The sequence below is a fragment of the Argentina silus genome (assembly GCF_951799395.1).
Source record: "Argentina silus genome assembly, chromosome: Y".
NCBI classification, from domain to species: Eukaryota; Metazoa; Chordata; class Actinopteri; order Argentiniformes; family Argentinidae; genus Argentina; species Argentina silus.
In genome coordinates, this window is record NC_139654.1 from 29,053,359 (window position 1) to 29,077,907 (window position 24,549).

At 45.4% G+C, this 24,549-nt stretch overlaps 1 protein-coding gene across 3 annotated transcripts; it reads right to left on the reverse strand.

Annotated features, from left to right (window-relative positions):
* Window positions 1-2,170: 2,170 nt before the first annotated feature.
* On the reverse strand, window positions 2,171-22,945 carry LOC310824220 (BRD4-interacting chromatin-remodeling complex-associated protein-like). 3 transcript variants are annotated; one of them, XM_083697040.1, is made up of 14 exons: window positions 22,900-22,945; window positions 22,407-22,452; window positions 22,258-22,303; window positions 19,319-21,364; window positions 19,007-19,195; window positions 6,371-6,982; window positions 6,091-6,271; window positions 5,861-5,958; window positions 5,679-5,780; window positions 5,507-5,556; window positions 5,236-5,384; window positions 5,035-5,129; window positions 4,722-4,824; window positions 2,171-4,577 (listed from the first exon to the last, which is right to left on the reverse strand). In XM_083697040.1, the coding sequence occupies exons 2-14, from the start codon at window positions 22,445-22,447 to the stop codon at window positions 2,920-2,922; spliced, it is 5,370 nt and encodes a 1,789-aa protein (XP_083553166.1). In that variant the 5' UTR covers window positions 22,448-22,452; window positions 22,900-22,945; the 3' UTR covers window positions 2,171-2,919. The 3 variants fall into 3 exon arrangements, with proteins under 3 accessions (XP_083553166.1, XP_083553167.1, XP_083553165.1); XM_083697041.1 differs by lacking the exon at window positions 22,900-22,945 and adding an exon at window positions 22,691-22,762; XM_083697039.1 differs by lacking the exon at window positions 22,900-22,945 and having other exon boundaries at window positions 22,407-22,811.
* Window positions 22,946-24,549: the final 1,604 nt, after the last annotated feature.

A 24,549-nucleotide genomic window follows, 5' to 3' on the forward strand; every position in this document is an offset into this window, starting at 1 on the left:
TACTAATTTATCCTTTAAGTCTACTCCTAGACTAAAACCATGTTTAATCAATGATCTCCATTAGGATGGCATTCAGCAATCTTAATCTGGGTGAGTTAAACCAACCCTTTGAGTATGAAGATGCACATAAGTGTCTATGACCTTTGCCTATAGGGGCACTTCTGAGTGGACGTCAGATAGATAGGGGCACACTTCTCCACTTTGCCCTAGAGCAAAAGTTAAAGAATTGTGTTTATTCACTAACTTTTCAAAAGGATTTAGTGGTTAAAGATTTTTGTTTGTTTATTTTGAGGGCAAGGAGGAAAGTAAAGGCAAATAAAGTATGAGAATGTATACTGTATGATGTACTCTCTGTTCTTATTAACAGGCTTCAGCACTCAGCATGCTGAGGTAATAGTGAAGGTGCTGGTCAGGACAACACACTCGAACATGGATTCCATCTATAAAAACAAGGTAACCAAAGTGCAGCAGGTGAGGCCAGGGTTTCCGCATTAAATGATTAGTTCAGCAATGTACACCTTTAGTCAGATGGTTCCTTACCCCTGATAGTCTATGAGCCAGGGGAATTTTGTAAACCAAATTTGTTTAAATAGCCACTTCAAACAGAAGTTTATTAAGTTAAGTTGACCAAGTTTCAAATAAAGTGCTTTGCGTAAGTAATGGGACAGTGAAGCATTTTTTCTTCTTTTAAAAATATTTTAAATCCAAAGTAGAGATTCTCAGATTTTATTTGATGGTATTTGTGTACAGTTTCACCATTCAGAAATTACAACACTTTTTATGCATCGTCCCCCTATTTTAGGGTACCCAAAAGTAATGGGAACAATTCCCATTTTATTCTTCATTCTTGAACACTTATTTTTATTCTTCATTATTGAACACATTACTACCACTAGAGTAGCAACCTAACCATTTTTTAATTGCCTTTTTTTTTTAATTGCACATTTTAACCCTCAGTATTGAGCTTTTATTTTAAGCCTCATATGCAATTTTGACATAGATGTATGTATGCAGCATGAAGTCATCACAACACATCACACAGCACTTATCAGTGACAAACTTTAGCTGGCCTTTGGTTGGTCTTCAGACAGTTCAGGGCCCCTGGGTTCCTAGAAAGAGAAAAGGCCCCCTAATCCAACCATTCTAATGGTTCTATATCCTATGGGGGTGACCACATCCTCAAAAAAATGTCAAGTTCCTAAATCTAATTTCACAAACAGCAGAACACCTTGGCCTCTCACCAACGTCTCATTGTGCAAGCATCAACACCCACCACATCCGCCCCAAAGGGGCGGGACTTATAATTTTCAAGTATTATTTTTGATGATTAAATTCATGTGACGTCATCACCTTTTGACAGAAGGTGAATACTATATTCTCTGTCATGGAGTGGCCTAGCTAGTCTCCAGACCTTAATCCTATAGAAAATTTGTGGAGGGAGCTGAAGCTTCGAGTTGCCAAGCAAAAGCCTTGAAACCTTCAGGATTTGGAGAGGATCTGTAAAGAGGAGTGGACCAAAATCCCTCCTGAGATGTGTGCAAACCTGGTGACCAACTATAAGAAACGTCTGACTTCTGTGCTTGCCAGCAAGGGTTTCTCGACCAAGTACTAAGTCATGTTTTGCTTGGGGATCAAATACTTATTTCCTTCGATCAAATGCAAATGAATTTATAACTTTATATAATGTGTTTTTTCTGGACTTCTTTGTTGATATTCTGTCTCTATTTGTTAAAATAAAAGTACCATAAAAATTATAGACCGCTCATTTCTTTGTAATCGGGCAAACTAACAAAATCAGCAGGGGATCAAATAATTATTTCCCCCACTGTATAATGAATGAAAGTAAAGCACAACCATATGATAGTTCCCTAAATTGTTACTTTTTCCTATTTATATACTACTCCTTTATACTATGGGACCACCACGTGACTCACTAACAACCCAGCATTGAGACGTTTTCCCCCTCATTCTAAACTCTCTTGCTCCTCCCAAACTCTCCAGGCAGACTACCAAACTTGACTTTTCCGCATCAGTACACCGCCTGCTGGCTGTCAGAAAAATGACAGCCTTCCCATCCTATCCCATCTTCTCACTTCTGTCATTACTCATCCAATGCCAAAATGAGTTTCTTAACAACCACAACAGTCTAATAAAAGGACTAGACATCATACATCTTTCATAAAAGAAGCCAGGTTTAATTGACAGTTATACTAAATGTACATATCTTTTTAAAAAGTGTCATTATAAACAATAAATACAATACAAAATTACTCTGTAATAGTATACTTCAAATTCTCTTCTGGTCTTTTTTTCATTATTATAGTTTTTTTCCCATGTTGTTGCTTTTGCTCGTGTTTGAATTGCCCACCAGGCTTTGAAGAGGAGGATGAGGGAGGCAGGGGCAATGACAGGGGGTAGGGGGACATGATAAACAAAGACAACATATGAACAACTGAAGACTGGCTGAAGCCGAGCCTCGTCAACAACAGAGATCTAAAAACATGGCCCAGGTAAATCATCAACATTCAAACAGAAGAAAAATGCAAGTGCTTGTAAGTGAATTTCATTATTACATGTCAATTTACACAGTTGTTACCTAATTATTTGCAACATGTATATGAAATGCAGAAGTGACCTTGGGGGAAGTCAACAGTCTAAACCATAGTGTATTTGTGGTGATAAAAACAATATGGAAAGAGAATTGAGAGGCAACAGAGGTCCCTTTACCTGATGATGATATAATAATCGCTCTCATCCAACCGTGGTGCGAGCTTTGGGTCATGTAAACCATAAAGAACATTTTTTGGGACAAAAAACACAAAAAGAGCCGACAGCTTAGTACAGCACAGTGATACCATCCACTGTTTCCACTATCCCCTCTTGCTCTGTGTATCAGTCTGCCCTCTGGCTGAGGGGCTGTTATCTGCTGTGAGTCTGGGACACCAGGCTTCCATTGAGACCACAACCACCGACCTGAGGGCGCTGGGCCATGGAGGAGGAGGACGAGGAGGATCTGTGGGACGAAGCTGCAGAGCCCTCTGGGCACTGGCCGTGATAGTGGTGGGCCCTGGCGGAGCCCCCTTTACCACTGTGGCCACGGGCAGAGGAGCCTTGCTGCAAATTGAGGATGCTGTCAATGGCACACTGCAAGTGCTCGTTCAGAGAGTCATCGGGAGGGGGGCTGCCACTGGAGAAGCTGGCGTTGTCCATGTCAGGGGAGTCCGACTTACAGCGCTTGGCAGGAAGTGAAGAGTCTCTTGTGCTGGAAGACTCTGCGGGGGCGGGAGGCCCAGGGGCATGCTGGTCCATCCGGAATGTTCCGCCTGCCCTCTGTCTGTTTTTGCTGCTCAACCGCTTATATCGACCTATATCAGTGACCCGGTCTGCGTGCTCTTCCTCTCTCTCCTCCTCCTCTCTGTCTGAGACGTGTGGGCGGTGATAATGTTGGGTGTTTTTGGGGGCAGGGTAGAACACCACCTCCACACGGTCCAGCCCCTGCATGAGGCCTGGGGAGCAGGCCTGCTCTTGGGTGTTACCCAGCCTCCCCCCCTCATGGCCAGGCTCTGTGTGTGGCTGAGAGACCTCCCTACTACCCATCTTCTCCAGTTTCACGCTGGCTATCACTGTCTGCTCTGAGGGGGGAGAGGAGGCCTGTGGTTTAGGGGGAGAGGTGATGGGTCTGGGGTAGGGCACACTGTCACCCCCTCCGCCCGGGACACCGGGCCTGACCTGTGGGCTGATGTTCTCCCGGTACGTCTTACGCAGAGGCAGCCGACAGGTCGTCTGTGGGGGCATGGCTGTAGAGGCAGGATTGCGTTTGACTCCCCCCACTTCGTGATGCTCTAAAGTCCCATTCATCTGAGCAGTGGAAGAGAAGGACATTGTTGAAGACCAAGGGTGAGCAGAGGAGGAGGGCAGGGCAGGTCCTCTCTGGGTGGTGTTGGACTGTGTGGTAGTTATGGTGACTGTTGATAAGGACTCAGCGCTACAAGCAGGGGACGGAGTCCTAATGACAGTTGTTGCAGAGGGTGCTGCAGACCAGGCCTTTAGGTGTGGCTCAGTGGGCTGGGACTGGGTGTTAGGTTGTGGTTGTGTGTGGACTGGGTCTAAGGCGGTGTTGTGGACCACCTTACTGAAGCCTGCCTCCTGTTTGATCTTAAGCTTTAAGCCGATTCGCCTCCGTGCCTCGTATGTCTTCATGGGCGGTTTGCTGGTTCGCTGAGGGAGCGTGTCATCGTCATCAGTTGGCCGGGAGGAGGAAGGTGGTGGAGCACCGCTGAAAGACAAGCTCTGACTAGCAGTCTCAGACACTTGTCTAACCCCTGCTGCTGGTCCTGGTGTGCAACTGCTGGACCAGGTCACAGAGGCTCCCCCTCCACCCTGCTTGATCACCAGCTTGGTGGGAGGGAAGTGGACCTGGGCTGGGGAAGCAGGAGGAGTTGGAAGGGGCGCCACAGGCACTGTAGCTGGCCCAACTGCAGCCATTCTACTCCTCACTGAGCTAGGCTCATCAGATATGGGCCGCTGGGCCACGGCAACTCCACTCTCCAGCAGGCGCAAATTCTCCCCATACTCCTCTGGAGTAATAAAAAGAGAAGAAAAATCAATAAAAAGTAATTATGAAGAAATAAAATTACACAGCAAAACTACTACAGTACATATACTTAGCAGGAAAGTGTATGTGGTTCTCTTCTCTGCGGATCTCAGTAGAGGCTGTGTACCTGGTCTATCCTTGGCCAGAATCCTGTCCTGGCTCAGAGTGATCTTCTCCTCCTGAATGAACATCCTGTCAATCATCACCATCTCTGCTGAGGGACCCAGCCTCTGCTCAGGTACAAACACCAAACAAGTCAAGTCAAAGTTTATTGATCATATGCACAGGATACAAATTGTACAAATTAAATGCTTACTTTGCAAGCTTCCTCTCAACAGTGCAAATAAACAGAGTAGGTTTGAACATCATAGAGAAGGGGGTGGGAGAGGGAGGAGGAAAAAGACTGGAATCAAGATGAGAACAAATATTCATAAACTGACCTTTGATTCCTCAAAGAGCAAGTGGCGATATTTATCGAGCATAGCCTGAGTTCGCTTCAGCAGCTGACTTGAGACACTTTCAAACTCATCGTCCACTGGGCAGGCAGAGAGGGATGAACATCGGGGTTGTGTGTCAGACAGTGGGGATTATGGCACATTAATATGTGTGGGTACAGGATGGGGCAGGGTTAGTTACAGTACCTCTGCAGTAGTCGTGAGGGGAGGAGGCAGTGCCCCGGTACAGGTGGTAAGGCAGCAATCTGTGCAGGGTGTCCTCAAAGGAGCGGAAAGAAGCACTGTAGTCTGGGTGCAGCACTGAACCCTGCTGCTTCCTCAGCTGCTCCAGCATCCTACACACACACACACACACACACACACACGAGAGGGTTAGAACCATAGAACCCCTCTTACTGAATCTTAAATTACAAGAGGCCATTGTTATACTGTAATATTCAAGACCACACACACACACCTGGATTCCTTGCTGGGCTCCATGCAGAAAGGCATCTTCAAAGTTGCAGTCTGTGAACAAAGTAAACCGACCATATCACCAAAATAACACTTCCTCTCACTGAAGACACAGGTATTGAAGACCTAACACAATTAGTCTACAGGGTCCAATGCATTGACCACAGAAAATTCACCTGTGTTTGCACCGGGGCAGGGGGCTGTGTAGCATTCATCTGGGACAGACCCATTCCCAATAGCTGGAACTGCATCCCTCCTTTTCCCAGGCCCATCACCCCCTGAAACAGAGGTCTTATTACAGACATAATAGTTCCATCTAGATCCTAATACAGGCAGAGAGCGTCAGCATATTACGCACCTGCACAGACTGTGTAAGGCTTGCTGGGGTGACCGACTGGTTAACAGTTACACCGCCTGGTCCTTGGGCTCCTGAGAAAACCTGTAAATCATTGGATGCTGAGGAGAGAAAAAAACTATTAAAAAGAGGAAAGACACTTCACAGCTTCATTGCATGTGTGAAGTAGTTTTGTTCTAAAACAGGACAGGACTTACATGCAATAAGAATTGAACCTATGATACGTGTCTGACCTGTGACCGGAGTCTTGACCAGCACTGACGTGTGCGGCAACAACGGGGGGAGCTGAGCAAGTGTGCTGGTGCTGATTGATGATATCAGCTGGGCAGTAGGTACATCTTGTTGGGGACTGAACTGACTGGAGGCCAGAGGCTGGGTCTGCTGCTTAGCCTGCAGGAGGATGTTCTGCTGGGCCTGAGAGGAGGAAAGAACGAAGAGTTCATGCAATTATGTAAAAACAATTACGTGAAACCAGTATGAGAGAGTAGAATGAGTGCCAAGGGCTACCATTACCTGATGCAGTTTCTCTAGCAGCTGCTTCTGTTGAGGTGAGGACTGAGAGATGGCCGACAGTGTCTGAAGCTGAGCCCTGACTAACTGTAGGTGGTGTAGCTGTTCAGCTGTCAGGCCCTGCCGGGGGACTTGCACTTTCACTACAGTACCGGCGGAGGCACTGAGGGTGGGCGCAGTGAACTGGAACTGTGGGGCTTGAGGGGGTTTGGGGGAGCAGGAAGCAGGGGGCACGTCTTGCTGAAAGGGAGCAGGCTGGGAGGGCGGTCGAGACTGAGGCTGGAGTTGGACTTGAATGTGTGCTTGCTGCGGCAGCAGTTGGGTTTGAGGGGCTGGTTGGGGGGACCCAGGGATTTGGTTGTGGATGATGAAGAGAGGGGGGAGAGAGGAGGGCGTGCAGGAGCGGGAGGGAGTCTGACACTGCGGCTGGGGCTGAGAGGGCGGGTGAGACTGCTGGTGGTGGTGTGGAGACAGGATCTGTTGATTCAGGGTGAGGGGAGACTGGGAGGGCTGGGGGCTGTCTGCCAGAGGGGGGGCAGCTGTGTGAGTGGCCAAGGGCTGGGAGGGGGACATGTTCTGTATCTTCAGTGGCTGTTGATGTCCTGTGGGGGGCATCTGAGGCAATAGGATCATAAAACAGGAAAAACTTTAGAGACCAAGAAAATGCATATATTTTCAGTTCCAAAATACCCAATGTCAAGAAAAAGAAAGCATACAGAGCACTTTCTCAAAAGACGAAGAAATGACGTAAAGCACCAAACCACAGGATAACAGCTCTGCAAGCAGAAAGAGGGTTTCAGAGAGTAATGTACAGCGGGGGAAATAATTATTTGATCCCCTGCTGATTTTGTTAGTTTGCCCGATTACAAAGAAATGAGCGGTCTATAATTTTTATGGTACTTTTATTTTAACAAATAGAGACAGAATATCAACAAAGAAGTCCAGAAAAAACACATTATATAAAGTTATAAATTCATTTGCATTTGATCGAAGGAAATAAGTATTTGATCCCCTACAAACCAGCAAGAATTCTGGCTCATACAGACCGGTTATATGCCCATGAGGCACACAGATTAGTCCTGTCACTTTAGGAAAAGTACTTCTAATCTCTGCTTGTTATGGGTATAAAAGACACCTGTCAATAGAATCAATCTCTTCCATTCCAACCTCTCCACCACCATGGGCAAGACCAAAGAACATTCAAAGGACATCAGGGTAAGCCTGCACAAGGCTGGAATGGGCTACAAGACCATCAGCAAGAAGCTTGGTGAGAAGGAGACAACTGTTGGTGCAATTATTAGAAAATGGAAGAAATACAAAATAACCATCAATCGCCCTCGGCCTGGAGCTCCATGCAAGATCTTGCCTTGTGGGGTAAGGATGATCATGAGAAGGGTGAGGGATCAGCCCAGAACTACACGGGAGGATCTTGGTAATGATCTCAAGGCAGCTGGGACCACAGTCACCAAGAAAGCCATTGGTAACACACTACACTGTAACGGATTGAAATCCTGCAGTGCCCGCAAGGTCCCCCTGCTCAAGAAGGCACATGTACAGGCCCATCTGAAGTTTGCCAAGGAACACCTAAATGATTCAGAGAAGGCTTGGGAGAAGGTGATGTGGTCAGATGAGACCAAAATTGAACTCTTTGGCATGAATTCGACTCTTCGTGTTTGGAGGGAGAGAAATGCTGAATGCTACAATCCCAAGAACATCATCCCCACCGTCAAACACAGAGGTGGAAACATTATGCTTTGGGGTTGTTTCTCTGCTAAGGGTACAGGACGACTTCACTGCATTGAGGGGCCAATGGACGGGGCCATGTACCATAAGATCTTGGACGAGAACCTCCTTCCCTCAGCCAGAGCACTGAGGATGGGTCGTGGATGGGTCTTCCAGCATGACAATGACCCAAAACATACAGCCAAGGCAACAAAGGAGTGGCTCAAGAGGAAGCACACTAAGGTCATGGAGTGGCCTAGCTAGTCTCCAGACCTCAATCCTATAGAAAATGTGTGGAGGGAGCTGAAGCTTCGAGTTGCCAAGCAAAAGCCTTGAAACCTTCAGGATTTGGAGAGGATCTGTAAAGAGGAGTGGACCAAAATCCCTCCTGAGATGTGTGCAAACCTGGTGACCAACTATAAGAAACGTCTGACTTCTGTGCTTGCCAGCAAGGGTTTCTCCACCAAGTACTAAGTCATGTTTTGCTTGGGGATCAAATACTCATTTCCTTCGATCAAATGCAAATTAATTTATAACTTTATATAATGTGTTTTTTCTGGACTTCTTTGTTAATATTCTGTCTCTATTTGTTAAAATAAAAGTACCATAAAATTATAGACCGCTCATTTCTTCGTAATCGGGCAAACTAACAAAATCAGCAGGGGATCAAATAATTATTTCCCCCACTGTACATAGTTTACTGACAATTCACAACATTTACTCAAAGTAAAGATTATTGCCATACCATTGGTAATAATCTTTCCTTTGAGTAAATGTTGACAAATGTAACAAACAGATCTGCGTAGTCTCTCAGAAAAATACAACTCATGTTTAATGCCGAAAGAAACCAGAGGATAAGAGCAAGTGGTCAAGATCTGCAGGGTTGTGATGGGAGCGTATAGAGTGATTTAAGGGTTTCAGGGAAGGTGGGAAGCGTCTTGGTTGTGGGTCGTCAAAGCCAGGAGGAGGGCTGAACGCAAATTGTCGATTCAACATTACAGGTGCAGGGTGAACGAAAGGGCATTCCTTTGACAGTGGGCAGAAAAGAATGCCACTATTAGGTGCTGTGCACATGTAAGAGGGAGGACTGGATGTGATCATGCAGAGAGAAGTGGCCGAAATGGATGAGAAATGACAGATCAATTGTTCTTTCCATACAGAAGTGCTACCACAATTAAGAGCACAAGCATGTGTCATATACAGTGCCCTGCGTAAGTAATGGTACAGTGAAGCATGTTTTCTTCTTTTGGCTCTACACTCCAAAAGTTTGGATTTGAAATCAAACAATTACGATGAGGTTAAAAGTAGAGATTCTCAGCTTTTATTTGATGGTATGTGTGTACATATTGGTTTCACCATTTAGAAAAACGTTTTAATCATAGGCCACCCTATTTCAGGGCACCATAAGTAAATGGGAAAGATTAATATAAATCAAAATTAAGCACTCATGTTTTATATTTGGTTGACAATCCTTCCCACCCAGACGCTGAGCATCTTCTTTGGTGATGCTCTGCCAGACCTGTACTGCAGCAATCTTCAGTTGCTGTTCGTTTTGGAGGTCTTTCTGCCTAAAATCTTATCAGGAAATGAAATGCATGTTCAATTGGTTTTAAATCTGAAGATTGACTTTTTGGCCCTGAAAAACTCCCTAGTTGCCTTGGCAGTATGTTTTGGGTCATTGTCTTACTGTATGATGAAGCCCCACCCAATGAATTTGGAGGGATTTGCTTGTACTCGATCAGACAAGATGTTTCTGTACACTTCAGAATACATTCTGCAGTTATGCATGCACAAACCATGACACCGACCGTGTTTCACAGATGAAGTCATGCTGTAAATCTTGGGCAGATCCTTTTTTCTCCAAACTTTCCACTTGCGATGACTCTGTACATGATAATATTTGTCTTATCTGTCCACAAGACCTTTTTCCAGACCCCTGCAGGCTTTTTAGCAAACTGTAACCTGACCATCCTTTTTGAGGATAACGAGTGGTTTGCACTTCGCAGTGAAGCTGCTGTAGTTCGGCTTTGCAGTCAAGCCGCACGTATTCTGCTCAAGGTTTGTTTCTGGAATGTTTCTGATTTTTCAGCCTAATAATGGCTTCCTTGACTTACATTCCCATTTATGGCATTTAGCAGATGCCTTTATCCAAAGCGACTTACAACAAAGTAAGTGTTTAAGTAAGTGAATCATCTATCCATCAGTCATCATAAGAAAAAGTAATCTATGGTAGGACCAGGGGCTATTGGTAGTCAATTCGTTCAACTAAGCAACCACAAGTCTGGGTGTTTCACTGGGTGTCCCCCAGGGGTCAGTCTTGGGTCCACTCCTGTTCACCATTTACCTCCTCCCCCTGGGCACACTCCTCCGTCACCATGGGGTCCATTTTCACTGCTACGCTGATGACACACAGGTCTACATCTCCTCCAAACCCACTGCCGCCATCCCTCCCACTTCCCTCATCACCTGCCTGGAAGACATCCGGAGCTGGATGAGCAGGAACTTCCTGAAACTAAACGGCGACAAAACTGAGGCACTGCTCATCGGCTCCAAATCCACCCTCACCAAATCACAACACACCCCAGCTCCACCCATCATCGATGGATTCCCCGTACCCTTCTCCCCCCAAGTCAAGAGCCTCGGCGTCATCTTGGACAACACCTTGTCATTTACTTCCCATATTCAGAACATCACCCGGACTGCATTCTTCCACCTCCGCAACATCTCCAGACTCCGTCCATCACTGACCCAATCCAGCACTGAAATCCTGGTCAATTCACTTGTCATACCACGCATCGACTACTGTAATGCCCTCCTTACCGGACTCCCCACCAAACTCATCAACAGACTGCAGATCATTCAGAACTCGGCCGCCCGGATCATCACCCGCACTAAATCTTCTGACCACATCACCCCTGTCCTCATCCAACTTCACTGGCTCCCGGTACATTACCGTATCCAGTACAAAAACCTTCTCCTCACCTACAAATCCCTCCACAATCTAGCCCCCACTTACCTCCGTGACCTCCTCCATGAATACACTCCCTCCCGCTCCCTTCGCTCAACCTCTGCTGGACTGCTAACAATCCCCACGTCACGCCTCTGCACCATGGGTGCCCGAGCCTTCAGCTGCTCAGCACCTAAGCTCTGGAATTCTCTCCCCCCACACATAAGACAGTCCGACTCCATCACAACATTCAAGTCCCAACTCAAAACCCACCTTTTCAAACTGGCATACTATCTATAAATTGGACACTCTGCACTTCACTTGTTTTTATCTTGATGTGTTGTTTGTTTTGTTTTTAATGATTGATGTCATGCTTTTGCTTTTACTTCTTCTCTGTAAGGTGACCTTGGGTGACCTGAAAGGCGCCTCCAAATAAAATGCATTATTATTATTATTATTATTAATGCTAGAAAAAGGAAGAATTAAAAATGTAGATTTTTTTTTCCTTTTTAACAGGAGCGAAACTTGTACAGGGGGATAAGTGGGGAACGAAGAGGTATTTAGGAGGGACAGTTAAGGAGGGACAGACCAGCCTGAAGAGCTGGGTCTTCAATCTACAGCGGAAGATAGGTAGTGACTCTGCAGTCATGACAGCAGTGGGAAGCTCGTTCCACCAGCGGGGCGCCAGGACAGTGAAAAGCTGTGACCGAGTAGCGCGGCTGCTGTATTCACGTAGAGGCGGCAATGCCAGGCGGCCAGCCGAGGTGGAAGAGCGGAGTTATCGGGCAGGGGCTTGGGGGCTGACCATTGCTTGCAAGTAGGGAGGGGCTGTTCCCTTTTCCACCCGGTAGGCGAGCACCAGGATCTTGAATCTGATGCGAGCTGCTACTGGGAGCCAGTGGAGGGTGCGAAGGAGGGGAGTGACATGGGAGAATTTGGGGAGATTGAACACCAGATGGGCGGCAGCATTCTGGATGAGCTGCAGAGGCCTGATGGTGGAGGCGGGGAGACCGGCCAAGAGTGCATTGCAGTAGTCAAGGCGAGAGATCAAGTGTATGGACCAAAATTTGTGCTGCTTCTCTGGTGGGGAATGGACATATCCTTCTGATGTTGTAGAGGAAGAATCTACAGGAGCGTGCTGTTGCTGTGATGTTCGCCACACAGGATAAGTGGTTGTCAAGGATCACTCCAAGGTTCTTGGCTGTATGGGAGTTTAAGCTAAAATGTCAACAAATCACTCAATAAGTTGAATTGAGTCCATCTTAAGGCAAGCATAATAGTTCATGTAATTTTGAAATGAATATCTTTGTTTTTATAGGGTCTCTGATTTGCATAGGAATCAATTACACACTGTGTGGATCAGGTTGTCATTACAAACTGAGCAAATGGAGAGGAATGCAACCCTGAGGCCTGGGGAGACTTACAAAAATCTACAAAGTTGAATGGCGGAGAGGAAAAAGCACAGTTGATGGGACATCATCATCTCAGTCACTCTACAAAATTGGTCTATAACCAAGTGGCCAAAAAGAATCCCTTAATGGAAAATAATCTCTTGCATCCATAATTGGTTTTACAACAATGAATTCAAGTGATTCGGCAAATAAAGTGGCTAGAAATGCGTTTATTTGGTTTTACCAATGCAGTTTCCGCACCATCTCTCGTGTGAAGAATAGTGGTAGCTGCATCAAGTTATGGGTATGTTTGTCACTGGCAGGGACTGGGGAGTTTGTCAGGATCAAGAGAAAATTATGAAATTTTCTGAGTTGGTCGTGACATCCTAATCTACACACATTGTGTAATTGATTCCTATGCAAATCAGAGACCCTATAAAAACAGAAGATATTGATTCTAAAATTACATTAACTATTATCCTTGCATTAAGACGGACTCAATTCAAGTTATTGAGTGATTCGTTGATGACATTTTTGCATTTTAGCTAATTTTAAGAGTGTTTTAGCAAAGGGTCTGAATACTTATGTACATGAGGTATTCCAATTTTAATAAATTTACTGAAATTTCAAAAAACGTGTTTTCGCTTTGTCATTCTGGGGTATTGTGCGTGGATTGATGGCAAATTCTTCTAATTTAATCCATTTTAAATTGAGTCTATAACACAACAAAATGTAGGGTCTGAATACTTTTCGAAGGCACTGTATGAAAAGTGTGGTCATTTCTACATGGTGAAACCAATATGTTCACAAATACCCTCAAAAGCTGAGAATCTATATTTTTACCTCAGTCAAATCCAGTGTATCTGGGAGTATAGAGCCAAAAGAAAATAATTCTTCACTGCCCCATTAATTATGCAGGGCACTGTATCAATATACGGTGCCTATAGAAAGTCATCATACCCCTTTGAAATAGTTACTATATTTGTCATACAGCCTGAAATCAAAACCCATTAAAAAAAAAACTTTATGTACAAATTTAGCCATACAACATCAAACTAATGAAAAAAAAGGCGACAGTTCTGAAAATTTATAAAAAAGGAAAAACAAGAATAACTGGGTTGGAAAAGTCATCAGTCCCCTGATTTAATACTTTGTAGAGCCACCTTTTGCTGCAATTACAGCCATCAATCTCTTTGGATATGTCTCTACTGCAGGGGTGTCCAAACTACGGCCCGCGGGCCAAGTGCGGCCCGTGATCCATTTTTAATTGGCCTAAAAATATAGTGGAATATGGCCCACACATGAAACATGGCTTAGCGGTATTGCATTTCTTAGTTTTAATAGAGAATTTCAAACTTTCTTAAGTGATGTTGACGCTGAATACGGGGACCTGCTCTACCATTCAGAATTGCGTTGGCTAAGTCGCGGCTCCGTGCTTCGGTGGTTTTATTCTCTGAGATCGACCGGTTTTTGAAAGAGAAGGACCGACCTCTTCACCAGCTGAGTGACCCTCTATGGTTGGCTGACCTGGCGTTTTTAGTTGATCTTACTGATCACCTTAACACACTGAACAAGAGCCTACAAGGCAAAGACCAACTTGTACCGCAGCTTTACGCGCACATGAAAGCATTCTGTGTGAAGCTCCGACTCTTTGAGACACAATTACGCACCTTCAATGTTGCGCACTTCCCCATACTGTCTGAAATCAAATCTGCTTTTCCAAAGGCCGATCTCTCTGATAAAAAGGGGAAATACGTGTCTGTGATCACATCTCTCAGGACTGAATTTTCTCAGCGCTTCCAAGATTTTTCTGTCATTGAGAAAGACATCAAGCTGTTCGCGACTCCCTTCCTGATAAACGCAGAAGAAGTGGAAGAATCAACATCAGCTTCTCTCCTTGCCTGACTTCTACCGGAGCTTGGAAAAAGCCAAGTTTCCTCTGATGAGATGCCACGCGAAACGAATGATGAGTCTGTTCGGCTCAACATACATACAGTGGGGGAAATAATTATTTGATCCCCTGCTGATTTTGTTAGTTTGCCCGATTACAAAGAAATGAGCGGTCTATAATTTTTATGGTACTTTTAGCTTAACAAATAGAGACAGAATATCAACAAAGAAGTCCAGAAAAAACACATTATATAAAGTTATAAATTCATTTGCATTTGATCGAAGGAAATAAGTATTTGATCCCCAAGCAAAACATGACTTAGTACTTGGTCGAGAAACCCTTGCTGGCAAGCACAGAAGTCAGACGTTTCTTATAGTTGGTCACCAGGTTTGCACACATCTCAGGAGGGATTTTGGTCCACTCCTCTTTACAGATCCTCTCCAAATCCTGAAGGTTTCAAGGCTTTTGCTTGGCAACTCGAAGCTTCAGCTCCCTCCACAAATTTTCTATAGGATTAAGGTCTGGAGACTAGCTAGGCCACTCCATGACCTTAGTGTGCTTCTTCTTGAGCCACTCCTTTGTTGCCTTGGCTGTATGTTTTGGGTCATTGTCATGCTGGAAGACCCATCCACGATCCATCATCAGTGCTCTGGCTGAGGGAAGGAGGTTCTCGTCCAAGATCTTATGGTACATGACCCTGTCCATTGGCCCCTCAATGCAGTGAAGTCGTCCTGTAGCCTTAGCAGAGAAACAACCCCAAAGCATAATGTTTCCACCTCCGTGTTTGACGGTGGGGATGGTGTTCTTGGGATTGTAGCATTCAGCATTTCTCTCCCTCCAAACACGAAGAGTCGAATTCATGCCAAAGAGTTCAATTTTGGTCTCATCTGACCACATCACCTTCTCCCAAGCCTTCTCTGAATCATTTAGGTGTTCCTTGGCAAACTTCAGATGGGCCTGTACATGTGCCTTCTTGAGCAGGGGGACCTTGCGAGCACTGCAGGATTACAATCCGTTACGGTGTAGTGTGTTACCAATGGCTTTCTTGGTGATTGTGGTCCCAGCTGCCTTGAGATCATTACCAAGCTCCTCCCGTGTAGTTCTGGGCTGATCCCTCACCCTTCTCATGATCATCCTTACCCCACGAGGCAAGATCTTGCATGGAGCTCCAGGCCGAGGGCGATTGATGGTTATTTTGTATTTCTTCCATTTTCTAATAATTGCACCAACAGTTGTCTCCTTCTCACCAAGCTTCTTGCTGATGGTCTTGTAGCCCATTCCAGCCTTGTGCAGGTCTACAACTCTTACCCTGATGTCCTTTGAATGTTCTTTGGTCTTGCCCATGGTGGTGGAGAGGTTGGAATGGAAGAGATTGATTCTATTGACAGGTGTCTTTTATACCCATTACAAGCAGAGATTAGGAGTACTTTTCCTAAAGTGACAGGACTAATCTGTGTCACTTTAGGATATATAACCGGTCTGTATGAGCCAGAATTCTTGCTGGTTTGTAGGGGATCAAATACTTATTTCCTTCGATCAAATGCAAATTAATTTATAACTTTATATAATGTGTTTTTTCTGGACTTCTTTGTTGATATTTTGTCTCTATTTGTTAAACTAAAAGTACCATAATTATTTCCCCCACTGTATGTGAGCAAACATTTTCTCTGATGACGCTCCACAAAAGCAGATTGAAAACCAAAATGACCGACGACCATCTCTGTGACGTCTTTCGTATCTCAACCACCAAACTGACTCCCGACCTGCCAGCCATCCTGCAGGCCAAAGCGCAACTTCATTGCTCCCACTGACCGCAACGCTGTTCTCGTTATAGGTGAGTTCAAAATATATTACACAGTATCCATGTGTTATTAAGCCCAATTACTTAATAAATGTAGTGATTTTATGTTGATAGCATGTTTTTAAACAAATTAGTTGATCTGTTAACAAGCCAAACAACTTATTTTCATAACAAGCTTGAAATATATATATATAGTTTTTAAAAAAAAAAAAAATTTATCCCCCCCCCCCCCCCATACAGGGCTGTCAAGAGGGACCACCATCCAGAAGCAATCAGAGGCTGCTGTTTTGAGAATGAGCTGCCAACCCTTTTTGTTCTAAAAATAATAGAAAACCCATTCATGAAAAGCTGTGATGTAGGCCGATTGATTTTGCTAACTTTAATAAACTAGGTGAGGCAATATACACCTCACCTTGAGTGAGTGGCCCAGCTGTTTGTATATGTTTCCATATGTGGCCCTCAGTGAAAAACGTTTGGACACCCCTGCTCTACTGGCTTTGCACACCTAGATTGGAGAATATTTGCCCATTCGTCCTTGCAGAATTGTTCGAGTTCAGTCAAATTCTGTGGTGAGCGGCAATGGACTGCTCTCTTCAAGTCCATCCACAGATTTTCTATCGGATTTAAGTCAGGGCTCTGACTTGGCCACTCAAGGACATTCACCTTTCTATCCTTAAGCCACTGCGTTGTTCTTTTGGCGGTATGTTTAGGATCGTTGTCGTGTTGGAAGGTGAATGACCTGCCCATCTTCAGCTGTCTAGCAGAAGGACGCAGGTTGTCCTCAAGAATTTGGGTGTACTTGGCAGCATCCATTTTCCCTTCAATCCTGACCAATTGCCCAGTCCCCGCTGAAGAGAAACATCCCCAACAACATAATGTTGCCACCACCATGCTTCACAGTAGGTATGGTGTGTTTTGGGTGGCGTGCTGCGTTTGGTTTTCGCCAAACATAGCGCTTGGAGTTCAGTCCAAAAAGTTCAATCTTAGTCTTGTCTGACCACAAAACCTTTTTCCACATGGCAACAGAATCTTCCAGGTGTGTTTTTGCATAGCACAAACGAGACTGACTGTGGCACGTTTTCAGAAAAGGCTTCTTTCTTGCTACCCTGCCATACAGGCCAGCTTTGTGTAAAAGCTTATGAGATTGTTGTCACATGCACAGGCAGACCAGTCCCAGCCATAAAGACTTGTAAGTCCTTCAAAGTTGCCTTTGGCCTCTTGGTAGCTTCTCTGATCAATGCCCTCCTGGCTCGGTCATCCAGTTTGGACGGACGGCCTGATCTAGGCAAGGTGTTGGTGGTGCCATACGCCTTCCACTTCTTAATGATGCTCTGAACGGTACTCAGAGGGATAGCTAAAGCCTTCGAAATCTTTTTGTAGCCTTCACCCAACCGGTGCCTTCCTACAACTTTATCCCGGAGGCCTTTTGAAAGTACTTTTCCAACCATGGTGAATTCTTTGCAGAACCATGCACTTCTAGTAGTGGAATCCTCAAGAAACAGCTGGTTTTATTCTGAAGTAATCAAAACCACTACAATTGATGTCAGGTGGGGGGCAATTAGCCTGGTGTTTGATCTGGAAGTTGATTGGTTGCACCTGAGCAAGTTTATAATGGTATACTCTAAGGGGCTGATGACTTAACCAAACCAGGTATTTCACAAATCAATTTTTAATAATTGTCCAGAATTTTAAATTTTTTTATTTTCACTTTGATGATGAGGGTTATAATGTGTACATACAGCTCAAAAAAGTTAGATTTGATTTATTTTAATTTCCAGGGTGTAATGTGACAAAAGGTAAAGATTTCACAGGGTATGATGACTTTCTATAGGCACTGTATAGGCCTAGATGTATTTTGGTGCAAAACATCTACCATGTTACACAGCCACACACCACATACTAGAAAGATTAATTTGCCCATTGCATTTCTATGACTGAAAAATCTGAGACAAACATACACAACCAATATACAGACAAAGAGTAGAGTAAAGATACAAGAGTCAGAGCATGTAGGGACAATGGAAATGTTCAGGGCAAAAAAAATGTACACCTGCCAAATGTGGGTAGATTTTGGCTTTAGCGGGTAAATCGATAAATCTTACCAGCCACTTTGGTGGGTAGCCAACAAAGGTTCGCGAATACTACGCTTCAATTAAAAAAAGAAAAAAAAAAGTGCAATCCGCAATTATAGTCACCGCTGATTCAACATTTGTGACAACACTCCTGCTGCCCCTGCCTCCTCCAACTGACTGGAAGTCTATTAGTTTTTACTGTCTACTGAAGAAAACTACTGTTTTCTTCGTAGTTACAACCAATGCCTTAAAATAAAAGTAAAATTCCACTACACGCGACAGCTCAAGATAGCAACTTACAAGCGACCATGTGAGAAAAAACATGGAGGAGAAAATATTTATCAGTATTTTTGATACAGGGATATGCGTGAAACTTAAAGCCTACAGTAGGTTTGTTCTGTGCAGGGAGTCATTTTCAATGCGCCATGAGCCATGCTAATGAGTTTTTTATTTTTTATTTTATTGTTGCCTTAATGTTGGTTTGAAAATTACTTTTGTTTTCCTCATCCACCAGACATCTTGGCTGGTAGACCAAAAAGTGAATGTTATGCCCTGGAAATATTATTACACAAAAAGTTAGTGATAGAAACCCACTGAAGTTGATGACTTACATGGTATGACATGATTAAGATAGTGATTATAGTGGAGAAAAGCAGGAATTAACTGACACAATAGCAAAGGAAGATATGCCCAAAGCAGATGGCAAAGCACACAAAGTAAGTGATATAGAAGAAGCTTTCTGGAACAGACAATGCCCTAAAGCAGTGGGCAGCAGCAGCAACAGGTGTCAGGGGGGCATAAAGGGGCATTTCTACCTGCTTTGCCACTGCTGCCATGTGGGTGGGGCCTGGGGAGGGGCTGGGACTCTGATCCACTCTCGGTGTCTCGGCTAAGAGGCTGTCATGACCAGAGGGGGCCGGACCAGTGGTGCTGCTGCTGACGATAGCAGATGCTGGTACACCCACAGAGGGGGTTGAGTCATTCTCTGTTTGGTGCCGCTGGTCCTGACATGAGCAAGTTTACCAATTCAGTGGAACGGGAAGTAAAATAGTAAACCAAAGAGGTCAGACTAGGGTATCTTGTTGGATAATTGTAACTGTTTGCAAACAATGCCAATAAACACTAACCTGTTGAAGAAACATTTGCAGGGACTCTTGGCTCAGGATCATGCTGGAGCCATGGGGCGTGAACATCACCCTCCCTGGGCTGTGCTGGGCCTGAGGGGGTGTCAGCCCCACTGCTGTCATAGACGAGGAGGTGGACACAGACAAGGACGGAGAGGAGGATGGGACTGAAACGGCAACAGACACACAGGGAGCATGCTGCATGGTGAGGACGGAAGACTGTGGAGCAGGCTGGCCAGGGTGGGCAGCCTGGTCTGCGGAACTACCCAGGACAGTGACACTCTCCCCAGGCTGGCTCTGTGCCATGGCTGCTGCTCCGCTGCTGCTGGGAACGCCTCCGGCCTGGGGCTGCAGGGCAGGCTGCAGGCTGACCGCTGGGCTCAGGCCCTCCACGTGGCTAAGCATGGCCAGTGAGTTTTGGATGGGCATGCCCTGGATGACCGTCTGGGCGTGCCCCGTAACAGGGTGGGTCTGGCTCTGGCTTTGGGCTAGTGTGACGGGCATCTGGAAGAGTGTGGGGTGACCCATACGTCCAGGCTGCAGCTGGATGTGTCCAGAGAGGATGTGGGCAGCACCAGGGTGACCCTGAGAGGTCAACATCTGGCCCAGATTGATGTTAGGGTTGGCAGCTAGGATGTGATTGGCAATGAGCTGCCCCCCAGGGCCCTGGCTAGTGATGATGTGGCCCCCTGGGTGCTGGGTGAGGATCTGCCCGCCCGCCTGCAGCTGGGGCAGGAGGAACTGACGGTTCTGACCCTGCAGGACAGTCTGTACAATGTTGCCCGATTGGTTTAACAAGTGCACACTTAAAGGTTTGCCTGACGCGTGAGCTGCCTGCTGCTTGAACAGGGCCTGTTGTAACTGAGGCCCCTGCGATGCAGCCTGGGTGGTCAAGACAACATTAGAGCCTGGCTTGCCAGTCAGGAAAGCTACATTCTGAGCAGTAGAAACTGGGACTTGCTGCACCCCTAGAGCCTTGTTGGCATCCTTTTGAAGGGAATGGGGCACTGGCTGCTGCGGTTTGAAATGTTTGGCCTGGATGGCTGCCCCCAGAGAAGGTTTGGGCTGAATGGGGGTTGGTGTGCGTTGGATAATCACATTCTGCATGATTTGCCCTTGATTTTGCATTTGGAGTCCGATTCCTGCACTGCCAAAGCCTACAAGCCCACCAGGAACAGTCATAGTGCTACCACTGCTGCTGTTTGTGCTGCTGCTGACGCAAACTGCCGGCCCATTTGAAGCTCCCAGGGATCCAACTGTGGCTTTGCCCCCTTGTATCAAAAGTCCCCCTCCAGAGCTCAGAACAGAGGCTCCAAGCCCAGCCTGCGTCCCTACGCCTGCTGTCTCTTGCGCAGGCTGGTGCAACTGGTAACCACCCATGGCTTTGGCCAGGATCGGCTGCCCGGACTGGTTTATAGTCATAACTGTGGGCTGCCCCACAACCTGAATCTGTCCAATGCCCAAATGTCCAGACTGACTCCCATTAGGAAGGGCTTGGAGACTTGAAATGGGTTGAAGCGTAACGTTTCCCAGGCCAACTTGCTGCATGAATGGTTGAACACTGATAGCCTTGTTCGTGACCTGGGGTTGCTCATGAAGCTGCAGGCCCTGATGTGCCAAAACTGACCCAAGCATGTCAGCTGTAGCACTGGGAGGTGCGGCATTGGAGCTAGGGCCTGATCCAGGGAAGATCATTGCTGCTCCTCCAACACCGATAGCAGTGCCCCCAGCACCAGACAAGCTGGCATCAGGCAGAGTCTGAACCACCTGCGTCATCCCTGGTATCCCATAGGAGCCCAGGTCCAGCTCAGCCTCTGCCTCCTGCAGACTCTGCTCTGTGATGTTGGCTTCAGCCAGGCTCTGCTGCAGGATGTCACACGGCTCATGATTCGTCCCGATACTGTTGCTCCCGCAGTCTCCACCTCTGCCCGGAGAGACCCCCAGGATATCATCGTCCTCCAAGAAGTCCAGGTCCACACTGACTCTGGGCAGGCCTGGCGGCTCACTGACTGACATCTGAACCGCGGGCTGGACCTCAGGAACATGACCCTAAAAGAAAGAGGAAGAAAAAGTAAAGCTTGATGGACGATGAGCAAAGATGGGATGGGAAGGGAAGGACTGCCGGAGACAAAGAGAAGTTGACAATGCAGGCCCCTAGCACTTATGGGGTCACAAGAGGGCCAACCAGAGTATGGAGCGTGTAGATGTATGTTATTGGAAGGATGGGGGTGGGAAATACATGCTACATATATGTGGGTGAAGACAGGAGGATGGGGGTCATTACTCACCCCAGTGGTGGAGAAGAACGAGCTGGAGGGGTCGCTCGAGCCATCCAAAAGGTCGTCATTGTCCAGCTACAGACAGACACACCCAGGATAGGACAGCCAGCCACCACAGACACAGACATACAGGCCAGAAGGGAAATGCCACAAGGACATCCAGAAACGCAGACAGATGGTCAAACAGGGTGTCAAACAGGGTAGGGCAAAGAAAAGATACAGACACACCAATAAACCAAAGATTGAAGACAGATACAGATTGGGTTTAGAGGGACAGAGAAGGGCAGGACAAAATCAGAAGATGGGAAGCATTAGATTATTAATACACACATTTAAAAATACTAAAGTGGGGAAAACACAGGGTTGAAAGGTCATAAAGAGTGCAATCAAACAGTAAAGACACCCATAAGCAGGAGAGCAGAACAGAGAGCACTAAAAAAGAAAAAAGACAAATCACCTGGGAAGGGGGTGGGGAGGTGTGTATCGGTCTGTGCTGTAGCCAGTGTACCCCATGTGTGTACCATTTTGTCTCAAAGCCCAACAGAAACATAAGTCAACCACATCTATTTATTCTAGTATGTCAACCGCTATGTCAGGTCTAGTGCCATGCATACATCTTGAACATTTTAAGGCTTGTTGAGTAAAACACCAGCCAACACTCACATGGGTCTCTGATCCATGAAGAAAGTCATTGAGTGCTTCTGGGTCACTGTAGGAGAGAGGGGCAAATTCAGAAAGACATCCTTCACTCACTAGGTTCCAATCTTATAATTGAATAAAGTATGATTACAACAGTTTGAATATTGACTCACCAAATTACATCTAGCAGGCACCTGCCGTCTTCATCATCCATGTCAACTACACATCAATGGCAGAAGTACCAGAAGAAACACCAACCAAAACAGTTTCAATGAGCCAATATATTCAGCAGTTAAGTACTTTTATGCAGGTATAATGCATTGTAATGTATAATTTTGCCAGCAGAATTAACAGGACAACAGTACTACATTGTTGCTGGGGACTGTTGTAAATCACTGCAAGGTGGATTGTTACAAGAGCATAATCAATCTGAGACAACAATGAATATTATACTCACATGGTTTACACACAGTCAATTTCAAATGAATACCTTTCTCAGAGGTATGCTAGCTGAAATTACACAGACTATGGCCAACCAGGATGGAGCTTGCTACCTCAACACAATTCTGAATCACACCTTGAACCTAAAATGGAATAAAAAGGAAACTAAAGAAAATCAAAAAAACTGTCCATCTAGTCAAAATGCTGCACTGAAAGTGAAACCACCTTCAGGGATGGTTGTAGTACTTTCTCTGTTGTTTAATTTGGGGCAAATTCCATTCTTCCCCATGACCTGCGAATAATCATAGGATAAATAAAAAAAATTGGAATCTCAACATTGTAAATGGCCCATAGATCAACTCTTTGGGCAGACAGGACATCTTTCTAAACTCGCACTTTAGACTACAGTAGGCCGAAAGCAGAGTGAGTTGAATAAAGCAGTCTGAAATCACCAGGGCTAGCAAGAAGCCTTTTTGTACTTCATATAGCTTATTGATAGGAGAATATAACACATGCAAGTGCAAACCCATTTTGTTTTTTTACTGTTACTCATCGCAACAGAAGCCTTTGAGCCAGTGTTCCTATATGTTAAATCGTCAAAACTTTCAATTAAGTGCATGAATATACAAGCTATTCCGCTTTGAAGATACACTGATGTGAAAACGCGCGGTTTACATTCAGTCAGTAAAATCTAGAGCGATAGGTAAATTCAAAAAGGGCCGAAGGGCAGTTGATGAACTATCATATCGACATACATTTAGTTGCCATATTTTGAAAATCAGTAGGTGGAGACGCGAGGAACGTTTAGCGCCGATAGATGCACAATAATATAGAGGACATTTCTTTCTGCAAATTGCCGCTCTCCAAATGTAAAATGTTCCGAGGCCATTGCGTTGGTACGCAGGATATGACTGAAGGGATACTGCGAAGGACTATGGTGTTCAGTTAGTTTTGCATAAAGATAACATTCAGATAATCAAATCCTGTCCTTTAGATTGCTTAATCCCAAATGATTCGTGTAGACAATTGAATTTCCATAATTTGTCTTCATCTGTTATTTGAGCGTTTTGCTGCATACTGCTGCCTGACATACAATTTGGTTAGCTCTTTGGCTAGCCGACGAACAACATTTGTGTTAACAGATTCAGACGTATAATATGTTGACACTGACATTCAAAACACAGCACAAGGTGACAAATACATTTGTATTGCACGGTTGCAATTCATCTCAGGTAACACGACGCATTATTGTGTTTGCCTGAAATGTAATTGCGTAGCTCTCTACAAGCAAAATATGAGTTAATGTTGGAATACTCTTGGACCAGGGGTATGCTTGGGAATTCGTTGGAAAATGAATGTTTGCCTGGCCGTGCAGGAGTACGGCGTTTTGATCACGGCAGACGCGAGTGTTGCGATCCGCTTACAGTTTGCAAATGTTGCAGCTTTATTGTTGTTATTCAGAGTAATAGTGAAATTACTACATTGTAACAAACTCACCCGAGACGATAGAGGAGCAGGCAGCGCGGGGTCTCCAGGACAGCCTCGCACGGGCTTCCATAGAAGACCCAACTACTGGCAGGAAACAGAGGACCGTTGCCTTCGCCTGATCGAAACTGTTGTCGCATGTGCGACCTGCACTGAGAGCTCTACTCAATCCGTCATGAAAGGTCTAACGCCTTCATGGCAGCTGTGTCTTTGCGGGATACCATACAACGATTTACTAACGTGAACGCATGTCTAAGACCTGCGTTTTAAATAGACTGAAATCGTATTATTTCAGTTTCCAAATGGTTGCGTTAATGGAATTCACTCCACAATAAAATAGGCACTGTACTAACAGGACCCATGCACTTGTTATTTACCATCTGTCAAGGT